This window comes from Entelurus aequoreus, linkage group LG03 (genome assembly GCF_033978785.1).
Source record: "Entelurus aequoreus isolate RoL-2023_Sb linkage group LG03, RoL_Eaeq_v1.1, whole genome shotgun sequence".
Taxonomy (NCBI): Eukaryota; Metazoa; Chordata; class Actinopteri; order Syngnathiformes; family Syngnathidae; genus Entelurus; species Entelurus aequoreus.
This window is the reverse complement of record NC_084733.1, coordinates 81,266,634-81,288,124: the sequence shown is the minus strand read 5'-3', so window position 1 is coordinate 81,288,124 and position 21,491 is coordinate 81,266,634. Positions and strand designations below refer to the sequence as shown.

The 21,491-nt window shown below is 39.6% G+C and overlaps 1 protein-coding gene across 2 annotated transcripts in view; it reads right to left on the bottom strand.

Moving 5' to 3' along the window:
• Positions 1 to 571: 571 nt before the first annotated feature.
• The window catches only part of LOC133646943 (Golgi apparatus protein 1-like), a 45,966-nt gene continuing 25,046 nt past the window's right edge, over positions 572 to 21,491 (bottom strand). For both annotated transcript variants that reach the window (XM_062042893.1, XM_062042894.1), the window contains 14 exons: positions 18,495 to 18,719; positions 18,358 to 18,420; positions 18,169 to 18,282; positions 18,007 to 18,095; positions 12,233 to 12,350; positions 12,060 to 12,152; positions 11,771 to 11,908; positions 8,968 to 9,091; positions 8,738 to 8,880; positions 8,560 to 8,661; positions 6,616 to 6,723; positions 6,414 to 6,534; positions 6,220 to 6,326; positions 572 to 1,926 (listed from right to left, as the gene is read on the bottom strand). In XM_062042893.1, coding sequence (XP_061898877.1) covers positions 1,759 to 1,926; positions 6,220 to 6,326; positions 6,414 to 6,534; positions 6,616 to 6,723; positions 8,560 to 8,661; positions 8,738 to 8,880; positions 8,968 to 9,091; positions 11,771 to 11,908; positions 12,060 to 12,152; positions 12,233 to 12,350; positions 18,007 to 18,095; positions 18,169 to 18,282; positions 18,358 to 18,420; positions 18,495 to 18,719 — 1,713 coding nt within the window. In that variant the 3' untranslated portion in view covers positions 572 to 1,758. The remainder of the gene's footprint in view (positions 1,927 to 6,219; positions 6,327 to 6,413; positions 6,535 to 6,615; positions 6,724 to 8,559; positions 8,662 to 8,737; positions 8,881 to 8,967; positions 9,092 to 11,770; positions 11,909 to 12,059; positions 12,153 to 12,232; positions 12,351 to 18,006; positions 18,096 to 18,168; positions 18,283 to 18,357; positions 18,421 to 18,494; positions 18,720 to 21,491) is intronic.

Here is a 21,491-nt window from a genome sequence, read left to right as displayed (position 1 = left end):
TAAAGACTGCATGTTGCTCCATGGTATTTACAATGCAAGAAATACAATAAAATGCCAATTGACTCATTTAGAGTTGCATTACCTTTTATACCTGCTGTATCAAATTTTATACACACATTTCCAAAACCGTTTTTCTGTAAAATATATTATAGATTATTAAGTAATTTTTACATTGCATCAACAAATTAACTGTTCATACTGATGTATCAGTAAAAAAAAAAAAAGTCTTATCTTATCCCTTTCACGTTTGGCAAAGTTTCTCGATAAAAATAGTTTCTTTTTTGTGGCAATCCTGCAGGATCACTGCACAGTCTTCTAAAAGGTCAATTACTGCCCTCATCTAGCTTATAGTGTAATGCATGCATCTAATCTGATACATCAGGCTTTTTAGGGGAAAAACAAATTACGCTGAAGTAGAGGGCTCAAACACTTATGTATCACTTATGATATGCTGGGCGTAAAAGGGTTAACTTTTTTAAATCCTTTTAATGACTTTTTGTGTTTTCTACTGCCCAGCCGCAACCCTGTTAGACATACCTTTGTAGGTGCGACCACAAAGATGACGGAGTAGAAACCTTGCAGACTTTATTATCAACAAACTGCCCAATTTTTCATCTGTACAACAAAAAGAGCACACAAAAGAAAATCAAATAAAAAAAGCTCCATGATTGGACACAAACATTTGTTTACAAAAACATCTTTAGCACAAAATAAAGCGGGACAAGAGGAAATAGAAGAAGTCACACTCAAACAGTCGTCACGCACTCTCGTGCTCCACTGATGGTCCACGCCAAAGATCCCGCGGGAGGCGACCCAATGTTTGATTGTGGGAGGGGCCAAAAACTCAACGCCGTAGATGTATCTCTGACAGAAAAAAATTAAGTGGTGACACAAAATGGCGTCCTCTGACATTGAATTTGAGTCTTCAAAGTAGCGTAAACACGCACACTCGCTCGCCGCGTGAAGGCCACCAGGGAACATTCATTCGCAAACAAATAAATAAGGCTATGAGCAAACTATATATATATTTTTATATGCATTTAGAAAAAGCAAATCAAGTGTGCAAAGATACCGCCGCTAAGAGAAACCCTTCCCAGCTCGCCCGCAGAGGGCGGCGCCGCAACACACAACTTTCCTAGCTCCGAAATAAGACAAAGCCTGTGAAGTCACAACTCAAGCAAACAGCAGGGGGCGCGCTGCATTTATGGCACGGGGCAGGGCGTGGGGGACGGGAGGGGGACTGCATGAGGTGGGCTGAGACGCCCAAAAGAGAGCGGGGAAGGAAAAAAACAAAACATTTAAGGACGGAGAGCCGCAGTGACGTCTCCGTGGAGGAGGAGGACGGGTTTAGCACCGCCCGCCTGGCAGTCCCAGGGCGATAAATCAAAGAGCCACGATGCATCTCTCACACTAAACCAGTCACTCAAGCGCTTCTCATGTCACACTTTCTACACATTTACACTCCCTCATGTCCTCACCTCTGACCCCGAGACCCCCCCTCCCAGTGCCCCACAGCCGGGGCGCCTCTGTTGGAAAACAAACCTGTAGTAAGGGGCGGGGCCTCCTGAACAGTGGTTCGCCATCCAGGAGGGTCAAGGAGGGGGGAGGGCGGAAGTCACGTCAACATGGACGCCCGCGGGGGTGACACGAGGGGGGGGGGAGACGCGTGGGAGGGCTTGGGGGTCAACGGCGTGGTAGTTTCTCCTGTTGGGCGTGTCCAGACCCCCTCGCCCCCCCCTCCCCGTGGGTGGGCGTGGTCTACCTGTCCTTCAGCTCTTGAGTGACGCGCTTGGTGATCCTGCCGCAGAGGAGCCCCATCAGGAAGAGCACCGCCACGCCGGCGCCGATCATGGTCAGGATGTAGTTCTTGGACGGCGACGTCATCACCTGCACGGCCAGGTCCGAGAAGCCCTCGGCGGGAGCCACCTGGGGAACGGTAACCACGCTTTAATTACGTGCTTCTTAAAGGGTGGGTCGGTGCACCCCGAAAGGGGGCGTGAGAGGCATTTTTATCGTTAGTAAAGAATTGTCTTGACACAAAAATTATTTCCCCGATAAAAATGTAATTTGGCAAGTTCTAAACAACCGCCCATTTTTTATTTAAATTATTTTTTTCTTAAATTGTTAGGAGGGGGGGCCTGAGAGGCAATAAAGTACATCTTGACATATACAAATACATTCACTTCAGGGGTGAATAAAATGATCTACCTGGGAAAAATTTTACTTTTCAATTTCCAAACAGCCCCTTATTTTTAATGAAAATATAAAAAAAATGTTGGGGGGGGCATGAGAGGCAATAACATATCTTGACATTAACAAATAAATAAACATTCACTTCAAGGGGGGAGGCATGGAAAAAAGTATTTCTTTAAGAAAAATTTTACTGTGAGCAAGTTCCAGACAGCTTCATTTGGAAGAAAGGGGGCGTGAGAGACATTTTTAGCGTTAGTAAAGGATTGTCTTGACACAAAAATTATTTCCCCGAGAAAAATGTAACTTGGCAAGTTCTAAACAATCGCCCAGTTTTAATTAAAATTATTTTTTTCTTAAATTGTTAGGAGGGGGGGGGGCCTGAGAGGCAATAAAGTACATCTTGACAAATACAGATACATTCATTTCAAGGGTGGGGGTGTGAAAAAAATGATCTACCTGGGAAAAATTTTACTTTTCAATTTCCAAACAGCCCCTTATTTCTAATTAGAATAAATAAAAAATCCATCCATCCATCCAAATGTTGGGTTAGGGGGGCATGAGAGGCAATAACATATCTTGACACCAACAAATAAATTCACTTGAAGGGGGGAGGCATGGAAAAAAGTATTTCTTCAAGAAAAATTTTACTGTGAGCAAGTTCCAGACAGCTTCATTTGGGGGAAAGGGGGGCGTGAGAGGCAATGCCGTAATAGCATCTTTAGTGTTAGTAAAGAACCATCTTGACATACAGATACACACACTCACTTCGGTGGAGGCGTGAAAAAAATGATGTCCCTGAGAAAAAAAGCAAGTTCTTAACAGCTGCCCATTTTTAATCTAAATTAGTTTTAAAAAATGTGTTGCAGGGCGGGGGGGCGTGAGAGGCAATAACGTATGTCCTAACACAGACCTGGGCAATTATTTTGACTCGGGGGCCAAATTTAGAGAAAGAAATGTGTCTGGGGGCCGGTATATCTATTTTTAGGAACACTACTACAAAATCTCACAATAATGTCTGATTGAATGCTAAAAACGTTCTGACAGACCGCCTTAAAAACGGAATGGAATTTCAACTTGTTTTACTGAATGAGACGCCCAGAATGTACGTGAAAATAAAGAATGTGGGGTTTACAATAGTAACTATGACCGATAAAACACTGAATATTGACATATGAACGTCACACCCCCTCTCGATTGACATATTTTACAATCAAGCGAAATGCAACAAAAATACAACAAACAACGAAATATGAACGCGAAGGGTAAAAAAATAAATAAACCTCCTACAATCTGATTTATCACTAAACTTTAGAACTTTGTTGTAAAAATCTCCTTCCCCGAGACCCGCATTTCAGGCTGGCCGCTCTGGAAACACTCTGTGGAAACGCTCCCCACCCCCACTGCTGAGCTGCTGTGACTTAGATTACCATAGTAACTAATTAGAATACCATAGTAACTAATTAGATTAACATAGTAACTAGTATATTAAAGTTAAAGTACAACTGATGGTCACACACACACTAAGTTCTGGCGAAATTACCTTCTGCATTTGACCCATACCCTTGCTCCACTCCCTGGGAAGTGAGGGGAGCAGTGAGCAGCAGCGGTGGCCGCGTTCGGGAATCATTTTGGTGATTGGTGATTTGGTGAGATTATGCAAAAGCACCGATTCCAACCATTGAAATACTTTGTATAGATCAAGACTTATGGTCATTTGAAAACATCACTGCACATCATAATGGCAGCTACAGTTTCCATCTTAAAGATCTAAAAAAATTATTTGGAAATGTACGGCGGGCCGGATTGAAAAGCTTAATGGGCCGCATGTGGCCCCCGGGCCTTACTTTGCCCAGGTCTGTCTTGACACATAGACAAATCAACATTCACTTCGGGGGGCCGGCAGGGAAAAAAGAAGAACTAACACAAAGAACTATCTTGAGACATACAGGTAAACATTCACTTCGGAGGTGGGGGGGGCGTGAAAAAATGTAACTTTGCAAGTTCCAAACAGCCGCCCATTTATAATTTAGTTGGGTGGGGGTGTGGTGAAAAAGGCAGTAACATACCTTGACACATACAGATAAACATTCACTTCAGGGGTGTGGGGGGGGCGTGAAACAAATGATTTACCCGAGACAAATGTAACTTAGCAAGTTCCAAACAGCCCCTTATTTTTAATTTAAATAAAAAAATATTTCTTCATGTAAAAGTTTACAGCGAGCAAGTTCCAGACAGCTTCTTTTGGAAAAAGAAACGGAAAAAATGTTTCCCTTAAGAATTATTTTACTGTAAGAAAGTTCCAGACAGCTTCTTTCAGGAAAAAGGGGGGGCGTGAGAGGCTATGGTGTAATAGTGAAATGAAGTTAATTACATTTATATAGCGCTTTTTCTCAAGTGACTCAAAGCGCTTTACATAGTGAAACCCAATATCTAAGTTAGATTTAAACCAGTGTGGGTGGCACTGGGAGCAGGTTGGTAAAGTGTCTTGCCCAAGGACAAAACGGCAGTGACTAGGATGGCGGAAGCGGGGATCGAACTTGCAACCCTCAAGTTGCTGGCACAGCCGCTCTACCAACCGAGCTATAGCATCTTTAGTGTTAGTAAAGAACTATCTTGACACATACAGCCCCTTCAATGTGTTTTTTTAAGGTGGGGTGGGGACAGTGATATATGTATGGGGGGCAGGGGAGCGTGTGATGCAATAGCGTGTATCTTGACACAAACCAATTACCATATTTTTCGGAGTATAAGTCGCACCGGCCGAAAATGCATAATAAAGAAGGAAAAAAACATATATAAGTTGCACTGGAGTATAAGTCGCATTTTTTGGGGAAATGTATTTGATAAAACCCAACACCAAGAATAGACATTTGAAAGGCAATTTAAAATAAATAAAGAATAGTGAACAACAGGCTGAATAAGTGTACGTTATATGAGGCATAAATAACCAACTGAGAACGTGCCTGGTATGTTAATGTAACATATTGTGGTAAGAGTCATTCAAATAACTATAACATATAGAACATGCTATACGTTTACAATGTGTATAATGTAGCCCGGAAGAGTTAGGGCTGCATGGGATTCTGGGTATTTGTTCTGTTGTGTTTATGTTGTGTTACGGTGCGGATGTTCTCCCGAAATGTGTTTGTCATTCTTGTTTGGTGTGGGTTCACAGTGTGGCGCATATTTGTAACAGTGTTAAAGTTTTTTTTATACGGTCACCGTCAGTGTAACCTGTATGGCTGTTGACCAAGTATGCCTTGCTGTCACTTACGTGTGCAAGCAGAAGCTGCACACAACATGTGGCTGGGCTGACACGCTGTTTCTACAGGTTGTAGAGGGCGTTAAAAGCTGTGCCATCACGGCACGCCCTTATTGTTGTTGTTAGGGTGAAAATCAGAGACTAATTGCCACGGGATATTTCTGGGAGAGGCACTGAAATCCGGAAGTCTCCCGGGAAAATCGTGAGGGTCGGCAAGTATGCAGCTGAGCCGCATCAGAGTGGTCAAAGAGCCGCATGCGCCTCCGGAGCCGCGGGTTGCCGACCCCTGGTCTAGTCTCTTACGTGAATGAGCTAAATAATATTATTTGATATTTTACGGTAATGTGTTAATAATTTCACACATAAGTCCCTCCCGAGTATAAGTCGCACCCCCGAACAAACTATGAAAAAAACTGCGACTTATAGTCCGAAAAATACGGTACCACAAATTAATTTTACACGGAGCGTGTAAAAAAATGTTTCCCCGAGAAAAATGTAACGGGGAGCAAGTTCAATTTCTTTAATGCGGCGCTTCTTGAGGTGTCGCGGGAAAGGGGGGGCGTGAGAGGAAATGGCGTGAGAGCATCTTTACTGTTATTAAGATCTTGACACATACAGATAAATAAATATTAACTTCAGGGTGGGGCGTGAAAAATATTCAGTCCTTTCGGGGGAGCGGGACAGAAAATAATTGAGAACCACTGATTCAGTTGAACTCGACTTCCTGGTCATCGTTAGCGTTCGCTTGTGTGGTGGCGAGGTACCTTGGCGGCGTAGCTCCACATGTCGATGCGGTCCTGAAGCCTCTTCTTGCACTCGGGCTGAAGACGCACGCGTTTGTCCTGCAGCGACTCCATCAGGCACGACATCTCTGCGGAGAAGCAACACGGCCGCATTGATGACTGATAGCAAAACCAGACCTCAGTCCTCGGGAGTTTGCGCGTGCGTGGGGACTCACGGCGCCCCCTGCCGGGCGGGATGGCAGCGCAGTGGTGCTTGATGTCGAGCGCGCAGGCCGTGTGCAGGACGGGGTCGACAAAGATGTCCGCCTTGCTCTCCTTCAGCATGTTCAGGACCTCCTGCGGGACCGACGCGTTGGGTTAATGAGGAGAAAGGCGGTGAAGAGTGCTGAGACGTCCGACTGTCAGTGAAGGCATCACCTTCTTGCATTCTTCCTTTTTGATCTTCAGCAGGTTCACCTTGAGACACTCCTCCACCTGGCCCGTCTGCTCCTGTGCTGCTGCCTCCTCTGGACACAGCTGGGATATCTAACGTGCACACAATTATAAGACCGACTTTTATATTTTAGTAAACTCTTGGACAACAACAATTTTAGTCCAAGTAACAGTCCTTGTGTGATTTATGCTGTATTGCTTCTCTTCACTGAATTAGCCTGCTCTGTCTCAAGGATACCACTCATTTATGGCTCCCCTGCAAAATTCCTCAGGCCCTGCTGAGATTGATCTGCTCAGGTTCCCACATTAGTCCCCCATACATCCCAAGAAAATGAGACAAGAAATGTTGTGATGCCAGAGATCACTAATCAATATTATATTTGTATTTTGGTCAAAGGTTACACTCCAAATGGCTTTATTTTGTGATTGATGCTGTATTACTGCCTATCCAAGATTTACCCCAAACAAAGATCAAATATATTTTGTATTTGTCTTTTGGTCAAAAGTTACTCTCCAAATTGGTTTCTTTTGTGATTGTTGCTGTATTACCAAGATTTACCCAAAACAAATATATTTATATATATATATATATATATATATATATATATATATATATATATATATATATATATATATATATATATATATATATATATATATATATATATATATATATATTTATTTATATATATATATATATATATATATATATATATATATATATATATATATATATTTATTTATTTATATATATATATATATATATATATATATATATATATATATATATATATATATACATATATATATATATATATATATATATATATATATTTTTTTTTTTATCTTTTGGTCAAAGGTTTTTTCCAAACAAGTTTATTTTGTGATTGATGTTGTATTACTGCCTTTCCAAGATGTACCCAACACAAAAATCACAAATAAATATTGTATTTGTCCTTCGGTAAAAAGTTACTTTCCAAAATGTTTTTGGGATTGATGCTGTAAAACTACCTTTTCAAGATTTACCCAAAACAAAGATCACAAATATATATTTGTCTTTTGGTCAAAGGTTACTCACCAAATGGGTTTCTTTTGTGATTGATACTGTACTACTGCCTATCCAAGATTTACCCCAAACAAAGATCACAAATATATTTTGTATGGGTTTCTTTTGATATTGATGCTGTATTACTACCTTACCAAAACAAAGTTCACAAATATATATTGTATTTGTCTTTTGGTAAAAGGTTCATCTCCAAATGGCTTTCTTTTGTGATTGATGCTGTATTACTGCCTTTCCAAGATGTACCCAACACAAAGATCACAAATAAATATTGGATTTGTCCTTTGGTAAAAAGTTACTTTCCAAAATGTTTTTTTGTCATTGATGCTGTTATACTATCTTTCCAAAATTTGACCAAAACAAAGATCACACATATAGATTGTATTTGTATTTTGGTCAAAGGTTACTTTTCAAATGGGTTTATTTTGTGATTGATGCTATATTACTGCCCAGCCAAGATATACCCAAAAAATAAGATCGCAGATACATATTGTATTTGTCTTTTGGTCAAAGGTTACTCTCCAAAGTGGGTTTCTTTTGTGATTGATGCTGTATTACTGCCTTTCCAAAGCGTAACCAAAACATTGCTGTTTTTGCTAATGTCACAATCAGTCCGTTTTATTCTTCTTCCTTTCTCCCCCCAAAATGCGCCAATTTGCCACAACTCCTCTCTCTTCTTACATTCCTAAAGCGGATATAAAGATCTGGAAGATTTATTTTGCGCTCTTGCTTTTTCTTCCTTCTTCTGTTAGCAGCGTGGGCTTGCTTCTCTGTCCCCTGATGTTATTTGACATCTCAAATAAATATTTAAAAGACCTTAGCTTTCACTGGACTTTTCATTATGAAATAGGACAAAATTCCAAAACCTCATGAGTGCAGTAGATCTGCAGCTGGGGGTCCAGTCGGTAGTCCAGCGCCGACTCCTGCAAGATGACTCGTATCTGATCCTCGCAGTCTGCCGACAGACGCTGGGGACGGTCGTCACGATGAATTTAGAAGCGCGTTAAAAAGACGCAAACGTGCACAAACATCTCCTGCTCTCACCTGATCCGCGTACTTGAGTTTGAGGCAGGCGATGACCTGACCCTCCAGCTCGCGGTCAACAGTCGCCTTGTTCAAAATGGGCTGGCAGAACTTGGGGATGTCAGCTTTGCAGGCCTTCTTCAGAACCGGGTTTAGCCTGTAGTCTGTGCTTACAAACACACACACACTCAGTCACCACATGGCGGCAGAAGGTTCGCGCTGTTTTGTTGCTATGGAAACAAAAGGCGTACCAGTGTTCTGAGTGATCTGACGCTTGGTGATCATCTGTTTACACTTTGGATCCATCAGCTCGCTGTTCTTGTTCTGTTTCAGACACTGAAGGACGTTCTTGCCCTCAGACTCGGTGCAGAAGCGCTGTCAGGCAAACGAGCGCAAACACACACTGGTTGGAATATTGCAGATGCAATTGGAACATTAACGAGGTGGATTAGGGCCTTACTCAAAAGAGGGAACGGTTGAAATATTCAATGTTTGAACAAGATATAAACAATAAAAAAAGATTGCAATAACTAGATTCTCATCTTTCTTCACTAAGTACCACCTCAGAAAACACTTGGCTCTCCAAGAACCACCATAATGACCAACATTAAAATACAGTAGCGTAGCAGGCCCAAGTAGTTATTAAAAACAAGGCAGAGGTTTTATTTAACAATTATATTTAATATTTTTTGCCACATTTTAAAAAGTAACGCTGTGTTTGAATACTGGGAAATAAAACAGTAATCAATGTTCTTTGGCGTACCACGACAGTTTGAGAATCACTAAGATAGCTAGCAATAGTAAAAGTCATCCAATATAGGTTGACATGCTCTTTGAAGAAAATAGTATATTTATATTATTATATCATCCTCATCATCATTTCTTTGTATTCCTTTCAAGAAAATGCATATATACAAGCCATATACAGTTGACACTTTCATTGTTTTTTTGTTTCTTATACATTTCCATGATCAGAAAGGAGCAGATGGAAGAATACTATTCTTATATTTATCTGCCCCCTTTTTAACACAAATTATTTTAGATGACTTTATCACTGTTCCCTCCACCAACACCCCAACTCCAACATACTTTAATTTTCGTCTAAGCATTTTCAAAATGACACGTCCAATCAAAATCAAAAATCTGTTCGATATAATTCCAGTTGTCTCCTTTTGTAACTGTTTTTAGATTCAAAGATATTCTTGCAACTTTTTAAGTCTTTGTCTAGAGAATTCCATGCTTTCACACCAGCACCAGACAAGCACATTTGCTTCAAATTTGTTCGTACTCTTGGATGTTTAAAATCATACGGCCTATATCAATTCCTTTATAATAAATATTACACTAATATACTGTATATTATTAGTTGTATTAAAAAAATAAAAATAAAAGTTCAGAAAAACAAATTGTTGGACGAAAATGGCTTCCAAACCACACTTTGGACACTCCAGGCTAGGGATAGGTATCGTTTACATTTTAACCGATACTAGGACTAAATCGGTAATTGAAAAACAGTGCGGGTGCTTAAAAAATGGAAAGCGGATTTTTTTTTGTTTGGACAGAATTTTGCAAGAAAAAAAACAACTCAACACTTTTATCCTTAAGACATTTTGGGAGATTCACGTTGAACAGAAAATAGTAACCAAGAAAACCTTTTTTTTTTTTAATCCATGAGCATAACAAAAATGATCAATTATTGCGTAAATACAGAACATAGGAAAGGTGCAAATTGTGTTGCAATACTGGTGCTCATACTTCCGGGGGTTCTTTAATGCAACCTCGTATGCTGTAAGCGTCACTGGTGCATAAAGAGGAAGTGTTGTTGTTGTTGTTACAGCGAGTGTGTGATGAGGGCTTCTTAAAGTTAACAATGAAGTTTCATTATGAGAGTGTCAGATTCTGTGGGCTTCTGTCAGTACTACTACATTACTTATATTACTAGTACAATATCACTATTACTGCATTACTTATATTACTAGTATAATATCACTATTACTGCATTACTTACAATGTATTACTAGTACAATATCACTACTACTACATTACTTACAATGTATTACTAGTACAATATCCCTACTTTTACATGACTTAGAATGTATTACTAGTACAATCACTACTACTACTACTACATTACTTACAATGTATTGTAGTACAATATCCCTACTACTACTACTACATTACTTGCAATGTATTACTTGTACAATATCCCTACTACTAGTACATTACTTACAATGTATTACGAGTACAATATCACTACTACTACGTTACTAACAATGTATTAATAGTACAATATCACTACTACTACATCACTAACAATGTATTACCTGTACTATATCACTACTACTACTACTACTACATTACTATACAATATGTTACTTGTACAATATCACTACATTACTAGTACAATATCACTACTACTACAACTACTACATTACTTACAGTATATTACTCGTACAATATCCCTACTACTAGCACATTACTTACAATGTATTACGAGTACAATATCACTACTACTACATTACTAACAATGTAATACTAGTACAATATCACTACTACTACTACATCACTAACAATACATTACTAGTACTATTTCACTACTACTACATTACTATACAATACATTACTTGTACAAAATCACTACAACAACATTAATTACAAGGTATTACTAGTACAATATCACTACTACCACTACATTACTTATAGTATATTACTAGTACAATATCACTACTACATTACTTACAGTATATATTTGTACAATATCACTAGTATTACGTATAGTATATTATTTGTACAATATCAGTACTACATTTCTGACAATATATTACTAGTACAGTATCACTACTACTAACAATATATTACTAGTACAGTATCACTACTACTACATTACAATATATTACTTGTACAATATCACTACTACATTACTTACAGTAAATTACTTGTACAATATCACTATTACATTACTTACATTATATTACTTGTACAATATCACTCGTACTACATTACGTACAGCATATTACTTGTACAGTATCACTAGTACTACATTACTTTGGTTACCCTGATCATGTGCTTGCAGACCCTCATCAACTGATAGTCGAGTTCTGGATCCACCATCTCAACCTCCTGAAGCTTGAAGATCTTCTGATGACATCGCTGTGTCAGCTGACGTTTGCTCTCCTTCAGACACTCGATCACCTTTGGACAAAGATGTCACATGACAATGCTTTGGAAGCCACCCTTCCACTCTGTGTGTGTGTGTGTGTGTGTGTGTGTGTGTGTGTGTGTGTGTGTGTGTGTGTGTGTGTGTGTGTGTATGTGTGGGTGTGTATGTGTGTGTGTGGCTGACCTGTGCGTTGCCAAAGGCCACATTCTGACACATGCGGCTGATGTCCTGCTTACAGGACTCGTAGAGTTCTGGTTCCAGACGGATGTCCTCAGACTGCACACACACACAACAGAAAAAGTGTGTAAAAAGTGATCAACATCCCCCCCCGTATTTTTTAAAAACAGTGCATGTACCATCTCCACTTCCTCCACGCGGAGCTGCTTGCGACACTTGACGGACACGCGCTGCTCCTTGGCGTCCTGCAGGGTGTCGTTCCTCACCGTGGTGCTGAGGCAGATCACCACGTCCACCCTGAGGACCGAGTGTGAAACAGCAACATGTCAGTAACACAGCTCCACATGGGTGAGCGTTTTGATGTGATTGATGTGGAATGACAACACGGGACACGCAATGCTAACAACCCGGCAAATAGTCGTAGCTGCGACTGTCAAGTTGACCAAGTTACGGCAGAACAGCTTATGCCCGGGTGGTTTCAGCACATGGAAGCCCAGTTCTAACTAGGAACTATCTAAGACAGGGGTGCTCATTACGTCGATCGCGATCTACCGGTCGATCGCGGAGGGTGCGTCAGTCGATCCCCAGCCAGGCATTAAAAAAATAGTCCTAAAAATGAGCGATCATAAATGTTCACTATGACGTCACTTTCGTCACTTGATTGACATTCACGGCACCCGAGGGTCTTCTGAGATGACGCTGGCTGCTGCCAGCTCATTATTAAGAAAAAATTACTGACAGGAAGGCGAGAAACTCTTTTTATTTCAACAGACTCTGGCGCCGTACCTGTCATCAAAACTCCAAAGACCGACTGCACAGTTGCACAATAAAAGCGCTGCATCATGCTGCCTGCGCTAACAACATAAGAGTCTCAGAAAGCTGGCGTGCACAAGCTAGCAAGCTACGGAGTTTGCCGCCAATGTATTTCTTGTAAAGTGTATACAAAGGAGTACGGAAGCTGGACAAATAAGATGCCAAAAACCAACCACTTTCATGTGGTATTGGACAGAAAGGAGGACTTTTTTTCTCCTCCATTTGAAAAGGCGGACGTTATCAGCACCACTGTCTTATTCCTATCAATGCAAGTCATCAGAATCAGGTAATACACCAATTTATATTCTTGTCGTCATGAAAGAAAGGAATCTATATGTGTTAAACATGCTTGCATTATCTTTAAACACCTTTAACTTGTTAACAATATTAACTATATGTGTTAAACATGCTTGTATTATCTTTAAACACCTTTAACTTGTTAACAATATTAACTATATGTGTTAAACATGCTTGCATTATCTTTAAACACCTTTAACTTGTTAACAATATTAACTATATGTATTAAACATTCTTGTATCATCATTAAACACCTTTAATTAAATAACAATATTAACTATATGTGTTAAACATGCTTGCATTATCTTTAAACACCTTTAACTTGTTAACAATATTAACTATATGTGTTAAACATGCTTGTATTATCTTTAAACACCTTTAACTTGTTAACAATATTAACTATATGTGTTAAACATGCTTGCATTATCTTTAAACACCTTTAACTTGTTAACAATATTAACTATATGTATTAAACATTCTTGTATCATCATTAAACACCTTTAATTAAATAACAATATTAACTATATGTGTTAAACATGCTTGCATTATCATTAAACACCTTTAACTTGTTAACAAAAACATATATTTCATAAATAAGTAAATATAAATTATATATATGAATGAGGTAGATCCCCGCGACTTGATCAATTGAAAAGTAGCTCGCCTGCAGAAAAAGCGTGAGCACCCCTGATCTAAGATGTGATGAAGTATTTCCACGTTTTTTATGCATTCTGAATCATAAATAGATGACAGCAAAAGTCAGCTAACAATGGAGTTAATGGGCATTTCACCTATAAAGCGCTCTAAAAAACATCCAAAAACCATACATTTTTTATATACACACTGTAAGTATGTTAGGGTTTCCCCTTAATGTAATAGAATGTGGCACGCCACCAAAGTATTTTCATCACCGCCACATCTTGAAAGTAAGGCTTTTTTTTTTTTTACTTGAAAACAAATTTAAGTAATATAATATATTTTAACCCCCAGAAGAAATCACACAAAGTCCGACGCTATTTTTAACTTCTTTTACCAATTTTATGATAACAAATGGCAAAATTCGGACAAGTTTTACCTCCCGTGCAAACACTTTCGTATCGTGAGTCCGCGTTTCCCCGGACACACAACAACACTTCCTCATTCTACGCCAATCACCTTTTTGGCACGGTGTGTTTGCAAGCGTGGGAAAAACTGACATCAAATCCAAACCACACGAACATAAAACATTAACATTAGCCAGTCGTTACTGTATGAATTGATAAATATATATAGTCTATTATTTGTGCACTATTGACAAGTTAAAAAACTTGACCACCGAAAAAAGACTTTGATCACCGAAATGTAAACAAAAGGCACAACATTGTGACTGTCTGGAGCGTTGTCAGCATGTCTGTGATGTGGACGTAATTTTTACATATATAGCAGATATACTCGGGGACGTCCACCTACAAAATGTGCAAATATTAAGAGGACAGTGGTGGCTTTTAAGAAGAGAAAGTGAAACTGAGCCACAGTGTGAAGCAAGTGTGATGTCATGCTCGCTGCAGCTTTGCCTCTTTCGTCAGTGACATCGAGGGACAGAAGTAGAGTCTCTAAACACGAGTACAATCTATAATAACACCAGAAAAAGACGCTAGATTTGTCGCTATTTTTTTAAAGTCACTAAAAGTCTGTCAACACTAAAAAAATCTCAACAAGTACATTGTACAAAAGCAGCAACAATTGAAAGTATGGCAAAATGATTAAAAAATATGTTATTAATAATTCATAGTAACAGATGTGTTTTAAATGTATACATTTTTTTTAGCCTTTTTACAGAAAATCACATCATGGCAAATTATGCAAATTACTCGATTAAGCCATGGTGACCACGCCCCCACCGCCACAGGTATCTTGGCAGTCTAGGGGAAACCCTGCACATGCAATGTAGTAACGTTCATAATAACAAGTCATACTAACATATTTGGATCATTTTAAAGGCCTACTAAAACCCACTACTACAGACCACGCAGTCTGATAGTTTATATATTAATGATGAAATCTTAACATTGCAACACATGCCAATACGGCCGGGTTAACTTATAAAGTGCAATTTTAAACTTCCCAGGAAACTTCCGCTTGAAAACGTTGCGGTATGATGACGTATGCGCGTGACGTCACGAGGTCAAGGGAAGTGTTTGGACCCAATTCAAATACCTCTGTTTTCTTGGACAAAATTCCACAGTATTCTGGACATCTGTGTTGGTGAATCTTTTGCAATTTGTTTAATGGACAATGGAGACTGCAAATAAGAAAGTTGTAGGTGCGATCGGTGGAGCGGCGGACTACAGCAACACCAACACCAGGAGGTTGTGTTGTGTTTTGAGCAGGATAGCAGACGCACTACAGTGAGTAAGCCCGCCGCCGCATCTAAGTTAGCTTCTGTTTTTTTAGCTTCGCCAAGCTGAATATTATTAATCGTGTATTTACATGTTCATGGTTTAATAGTATTTTTGATCTTCTGTCTATCCATCCAGTCAGGGTTTTTTTTTATTTAGTTTCTATCTGCATTTGAGACTGCTATGCTATCACGTTGGCTACGTAGCTAGGTTAGCGTCTATTTTTTTAGCTTCGAAAAGCTGAATATTATTAATCGTGTATTTACATGTTCATGGTTTAATAGTATTTTTGATCTTCTGTCTATCCATCCAGTCAGGGTTTTTTTAAATTTAGTTTCTATCTGCATTTGAGACTGCTATGCTATCACGTTGGCTACGTTGCTAGGTTAGCTTCTATTTTTTAGCTTCGAAAAGCTGAATATTATTAATCGTGTATTTACATGTTCATGGTTTAATAGTATTTTTGATCTTCTGTCTATCCATCCAGTCAGGGTTTTTTTTAATTTAGTTTCTATCTGCATTTGAGACTGCTATGCTATCACGTTGGCTACGTAGCTAGGTTAGCTTCTATTTTTTTTTTAGCTTCGAAAAGCTGAATATTATTAATCGTGTATTTACATGTTCATGGTTTAATAGTATTTTTGATCTTCTGTCTATCCATCCAGTCAGGGTTTTTTTTTATTTAGTTTCTATCTGCATTTGAGACTGATGCTATCACGTTGGCTACGTTGCTAGGTTAGCTTCTATTTTTTTAGCTTCGCAAAGCTGAATATTATTAATCGTGTATTTACATGTTCATGGTTTAATAGTATTTTTGATCTTCTGTCTATCCATCCAGTCAGGGTTTTTTTAAAATTAGTTTCTATCTGCATTTGAGACTGCTATGCTATCACGTTGGCTACGTTGCTAGGTTAGCTTCTATTTTTTTAGCTTCGCAAAGCTGAATATTATTAATCGTGTATTTACATGTTCAGTCACTGTGAATGTCCATTTCGCGTTCTCGACTCTCATTTTCAAGAGGATATAGTATCTGAGGTGGTTTAAAATACAAATCTGTGATCTACAATAGAAAAAGGAGAGAGTGTGGAATCCAATGAGCCAGCTTGTACCTAAGTTACGGTCAGAGCGAAAAAAGATACGTCCATCACTGCCTCTCAAGTCCTTTACTGTAACGTTCCTCATCTACGAATCTTTCATCCTCGCTCAAATTAATGGGGTAATCGTCACTTTCTCGGTCCGAATCTCTCTCGCTCCATTGTAAACAATGGGGAATTGTGAGGAATACTAGCTCCTGTGACGTCACGCTACTTCCGGTACAGGCAAGGCCTTTTTTTTTATCAGTGAGCAAAAGTTGCGAACTTTATCGTCGATTTTCTCTACTAAATCCTTTCAGCAAAAATATGGCAATATCGCGAAATGATCAAGTATGACACATAGAATGGATCTGCTATTCCCGTTTGAATAAAAACATTTCATTTCAGTAGGCCTTTAAGCATACGTATTAATTTTACAGATGCATCACAGCATTTGTTTCCTTCAACAACATCAACACTACTAAACATGGCAGACTTTGTGAGAGACAACAAAGACTACTTTGGGACAAATGATGATCCAGAAACCTATATTTTTAAACCTGAATATAAGGAGGATGGCCTAGTGGTTAGAGTGTCCGCCCTGAGATCGGTAGGTTGTGAGTTCAAACCCCGGCCGAGTCATACCAAAGACTATAAAAAAATGGGACCCATTACCTCCCTGCTTGGCACTCAGCATCAAGGGTTGGAATTGGGGGTTAAATCACCAAAATGATTCCCGGGCGCGGCACCGCTGCTGCCCACTGCTCCCCACACCTCCCAGGGGGTGAACAAGGGGATGGGTCAAATGCAGAGGACAAATTTCACCACACCTAGTGTGTGTGTGACAATCATTGGTACTTTAACTTTAACTTTAAATGATCTACAGCTTTAAGAAGCTGAGTGATTGTATTACTCTGGGTGATAAAAAAGGAGCCACCGGGGTCGGTTGTCGGCAATGCGCGGTAGACACTTCCCGCCTTCTGGATCCTTCCTTAGCTATGCCGGTGAAGGAACATCAAAAGATAGCGGTATATTCTCAAATATATACCTCTTTCTAAAATATACTGGTATTGATATATACCGGTATACTGCCCAGCCCTAATTCATGTCACCATATATAAATAGAGTCTTGTTGGCGGTTTTTGGATGTTTATTTATTGGGTTTTACAGGCGGGATAGAGGACCTCCCATTGTCTCTGCAGTAAGTGGACTTTTATTTACGAGTTAGAATGCATAACCAAAAAAAATACATCCCTCAGCATGTCTTTCATGATTGTGAACAATAGGCAAAATTCCCCAAAAAGTGGAGTCCCCCTTCAACAGTATGCATTAGTCAACCTTTCCAAGTCGTATAGTATGTCTGACTAGCTGTACCTAATAAAGAGGCCTTACTTCTTCTTGATGTTGGGACACAGTTTGAGGACGTCCTCTTTGCAGGCCGTCTTGAACTTGTAGGAAAAGCGAAAGTCTTTAACCTGAATCTGTGCACACAAAGAAAGGGCGTGAGAACTCCCGGCAGAGGAAGTGACCATGTGGACGACGGTGTCCGCTCACCAGCTGGAAGTGCGTGACTCCCACTGTGCACTTCTCGCTCATCTCCTTCTGGTGTTTGTTCTGAGCCAAGCACTCCATCAGGTCGCCGGAGTCGATCTGGTTGTCAGCCAACTCCTAACAGGGGGGAAAAGAGCGTGTCACCAACGGTCACTTCTCGGCGTGCGCACGCAGGGGGAGGAGGACGCTTACATGACAGTAGGCTTGGATGACGGGCTCGCAGGCTCGCATGAGCAGCGCCTCGATCTGAATGTCCTGACAACACACACGTGGTCAACACTACCGACAAGCGCTTCCGGTATCGGTCACAATTTGGATTTGAAGATTACCTCGGACTCCAGCTCTGTCAGGTTGCCCACCACATTCCGACAGTCCAGACCCAGATCCTCCATGTGGTCCTGAAGACACTCCAGCTCCTGACCCGCCTCGGTCTTCTCGCTGCACCACTTGCCCAGGTCGGTCATGCAGCGTCTCTGCAGCTCGGGGTCCAGCTTCACGTCCAGCGCCCTCTGGTGGAGGATCCTATGCACCTCCACCTTACAGTCCCGGGACAGCTGCAGGCCAGCATCAGCACCAGTTTTATCGTCATGGAGTGTTAGTAATACAAAGTTATTTCCCCGTGTCAATCACCTCAAACACGAGCACACCTGCACTCCATGTGACATTAGGGCTGGGCGGTAAAACTATCAATAAACATTAATAATTCTTTGTTGGAAAAAAGCAAAAGTATTGAAGCAATGTTGGTTGCATGAACAAAGGGAATATCTCCGCTTCAAATTGGATGGGCAATATGAGCCTATCAACACGGACAAATGAGCAATAATTCTGTCATGGCAACAAAAAAGGGCGAGGTCCCAACTAGTTTTTACAACTGCAAAACAAAATGCATTGTAAGATGTTCAATATTTATTTAGGTTAAATTTTTGCTCACAAAAATGAAAGTAAATCTAATTTTTTTGTTTATTTATGTAGGATGACAAGGTTATTTACCTTCAAATTACAGTGCAACTGTAAACAATTCTACAGTAATGAGGAATAAAAATGTATATCCTTTTAATAGTTACTTGAATTATTATATATTATGATTACATGATAAACAATGTATAATTTTCATTATTTCTTCAGTTTAGGAGCATGATGACAACATTTCTGAGTCTTTCTGCATACAGCCAAATATTTTTTAAAGTAAATTATTGCATATTGTTCTAATGTGTGGCACCTGGAGACAAGAATAAGTTGATTGACAGTCTAAAAGGAACATGTCTTCCATCACTCCCTATTTTCACAGTTGTATGCATTTATATGTGTAAAATATAAAAATCCCGAATCGATTCGCAATTTTGGGGAGAAAATTTGCAATTACTTTTTTTCTCAAAATCTTGCAGCCCTACGCAACAGTATGGTAGTTCTTTGTATTTTTTTCAAGGCGCTCGTCCCCACCAAGACCACTAATACCACACCACATTAGCTGTGCTCACTCTTTAGAGCACAGCCATAACTTCTTGGCACTAAACCTGCGGAAAATAGTTATTCTCAGTTTTCTCTATGTTGACATTTTCACACTTTGCACTATTTTTTTTCACCTAATTTCTTACATGACTATTGTTAAGTGTTCAATGTGATTTTACTATTTTGTTTACATTGAGGGTTTTCCATGCTTGTGTTGACATGTCCTTTCCTGCCTAATCAGAGGTTACAATTCAAATAAAAAAATGTTTTTTTCCTGCTCCTTATTTTCTGTAAATCATAAAAAATATCAGTATCGATATCGACAAACATAAAACACTTATATCGTGATACAGTTTTCAGCCATATCGCCCAGCCCTAGATGATATAATACTTATCATATTACCATATATTTTGTTATGCATAATACAATTATTGAGTCATGCATTGGCATCAATTAGAAATGATCATACCCACTGATGTCCACACAAACACAGTTTTAGCAAAAACAAAACCACTCCAGGTTGATAGATCTCTATTCATATAATAAAAACCAACTCACAGGCTATGGAGTGCATGCCAAGTCAACAGGTGGCGCTAGTGACCCAAAACTGCATGAACGTGTCTCTTGCAGAAAGTCACTGGTGGGAAGACTATGACGATAATGGGCTATGGAGGACTTACTCCTCTACATAACACCGCAGTATAAAACATACCACATTTTCCGGACTTTAGAGCACACCGGTGTATAAGATGCACCCACTAAATTCTAAGGGAAAAAATATATTTCCATATATTAGCCATACCAGACTATAAGCCGCAGATATATACGCAAAATTAGTTATTTACACATAAATATTTTGTAAATGTTTACCATACTTGCCAACCCTCCCGTTTTTAGCCTCTCCCGACAGAGATTTTCTCCCGACAAACTCCCGGTATTCAGCCGGAGCTGGAGGCCACGCCCCCTCCAGCTCAATGCGGACCTGAGACTAAGTGGGGACAGCCTGTTCTCACGTCCGCTTTCCCAGAATATAAACAGCTTGCCTGCCCAAAGACGTCATAACATCTAGGGCTTTTATAGAGTGCACAACTGCGCACACAACAAGGAGACGAAGCAGAAGAACGAGGAAATTACAGACATGGCGGCCGAAATGATAGACTCATCATGAACGGAGAAGTTAAACAGGACAATACTGCCATCTAATGGCTAGCCACCGGAACACTGAAATTCAAGTATTTTTTTTTTTCTATGTAAATAAAATTTAAAAAAAAAAATATATATATATATATATAGCTAGAATTCACTGAAAGTAAAGTATTTCATATATATATATATACATATATATATATGAAATGCTCGAGTTGGTGAATTCTAGCTGTTAATAACCACGCCCCCAACCACGCCCCCCCCCCCCCCACCCCTGACCAAGCCCCCCCACCTCCCGATATTGGAGGTCTCAAGGTTGGCAAGTATGATGTTTACATACCTTAATTGTTTCCAAACAGTGTCTGTAACACGGCAGCAAAACGGCTGATTAAACAAAACAGAAGTCATCATCATGGACCCACTAGCTGCGCAAGCTAGCTCTCCAATCAGCTAAACAGACTCAATAACTCCACAGTGACGTTTTGGTGAATTTACTGAGGAATTTGTGAAACTGAAACATAACAAAAAGAATGCCATTGTAAGTTATTAATACTAACACATACACTCGTGTAAACATGTTAGCATAACGACACTAGCTTTGTTACATTACGATAGCACGTACAAATATGCTTGAAAACGCTCCTAGACATCACACATGGGACGGTTTAATAAATAAGAATTGTTTTAGTTATATTGTGAAACTTACAAACGTTGCTTGGAGTGATGAATG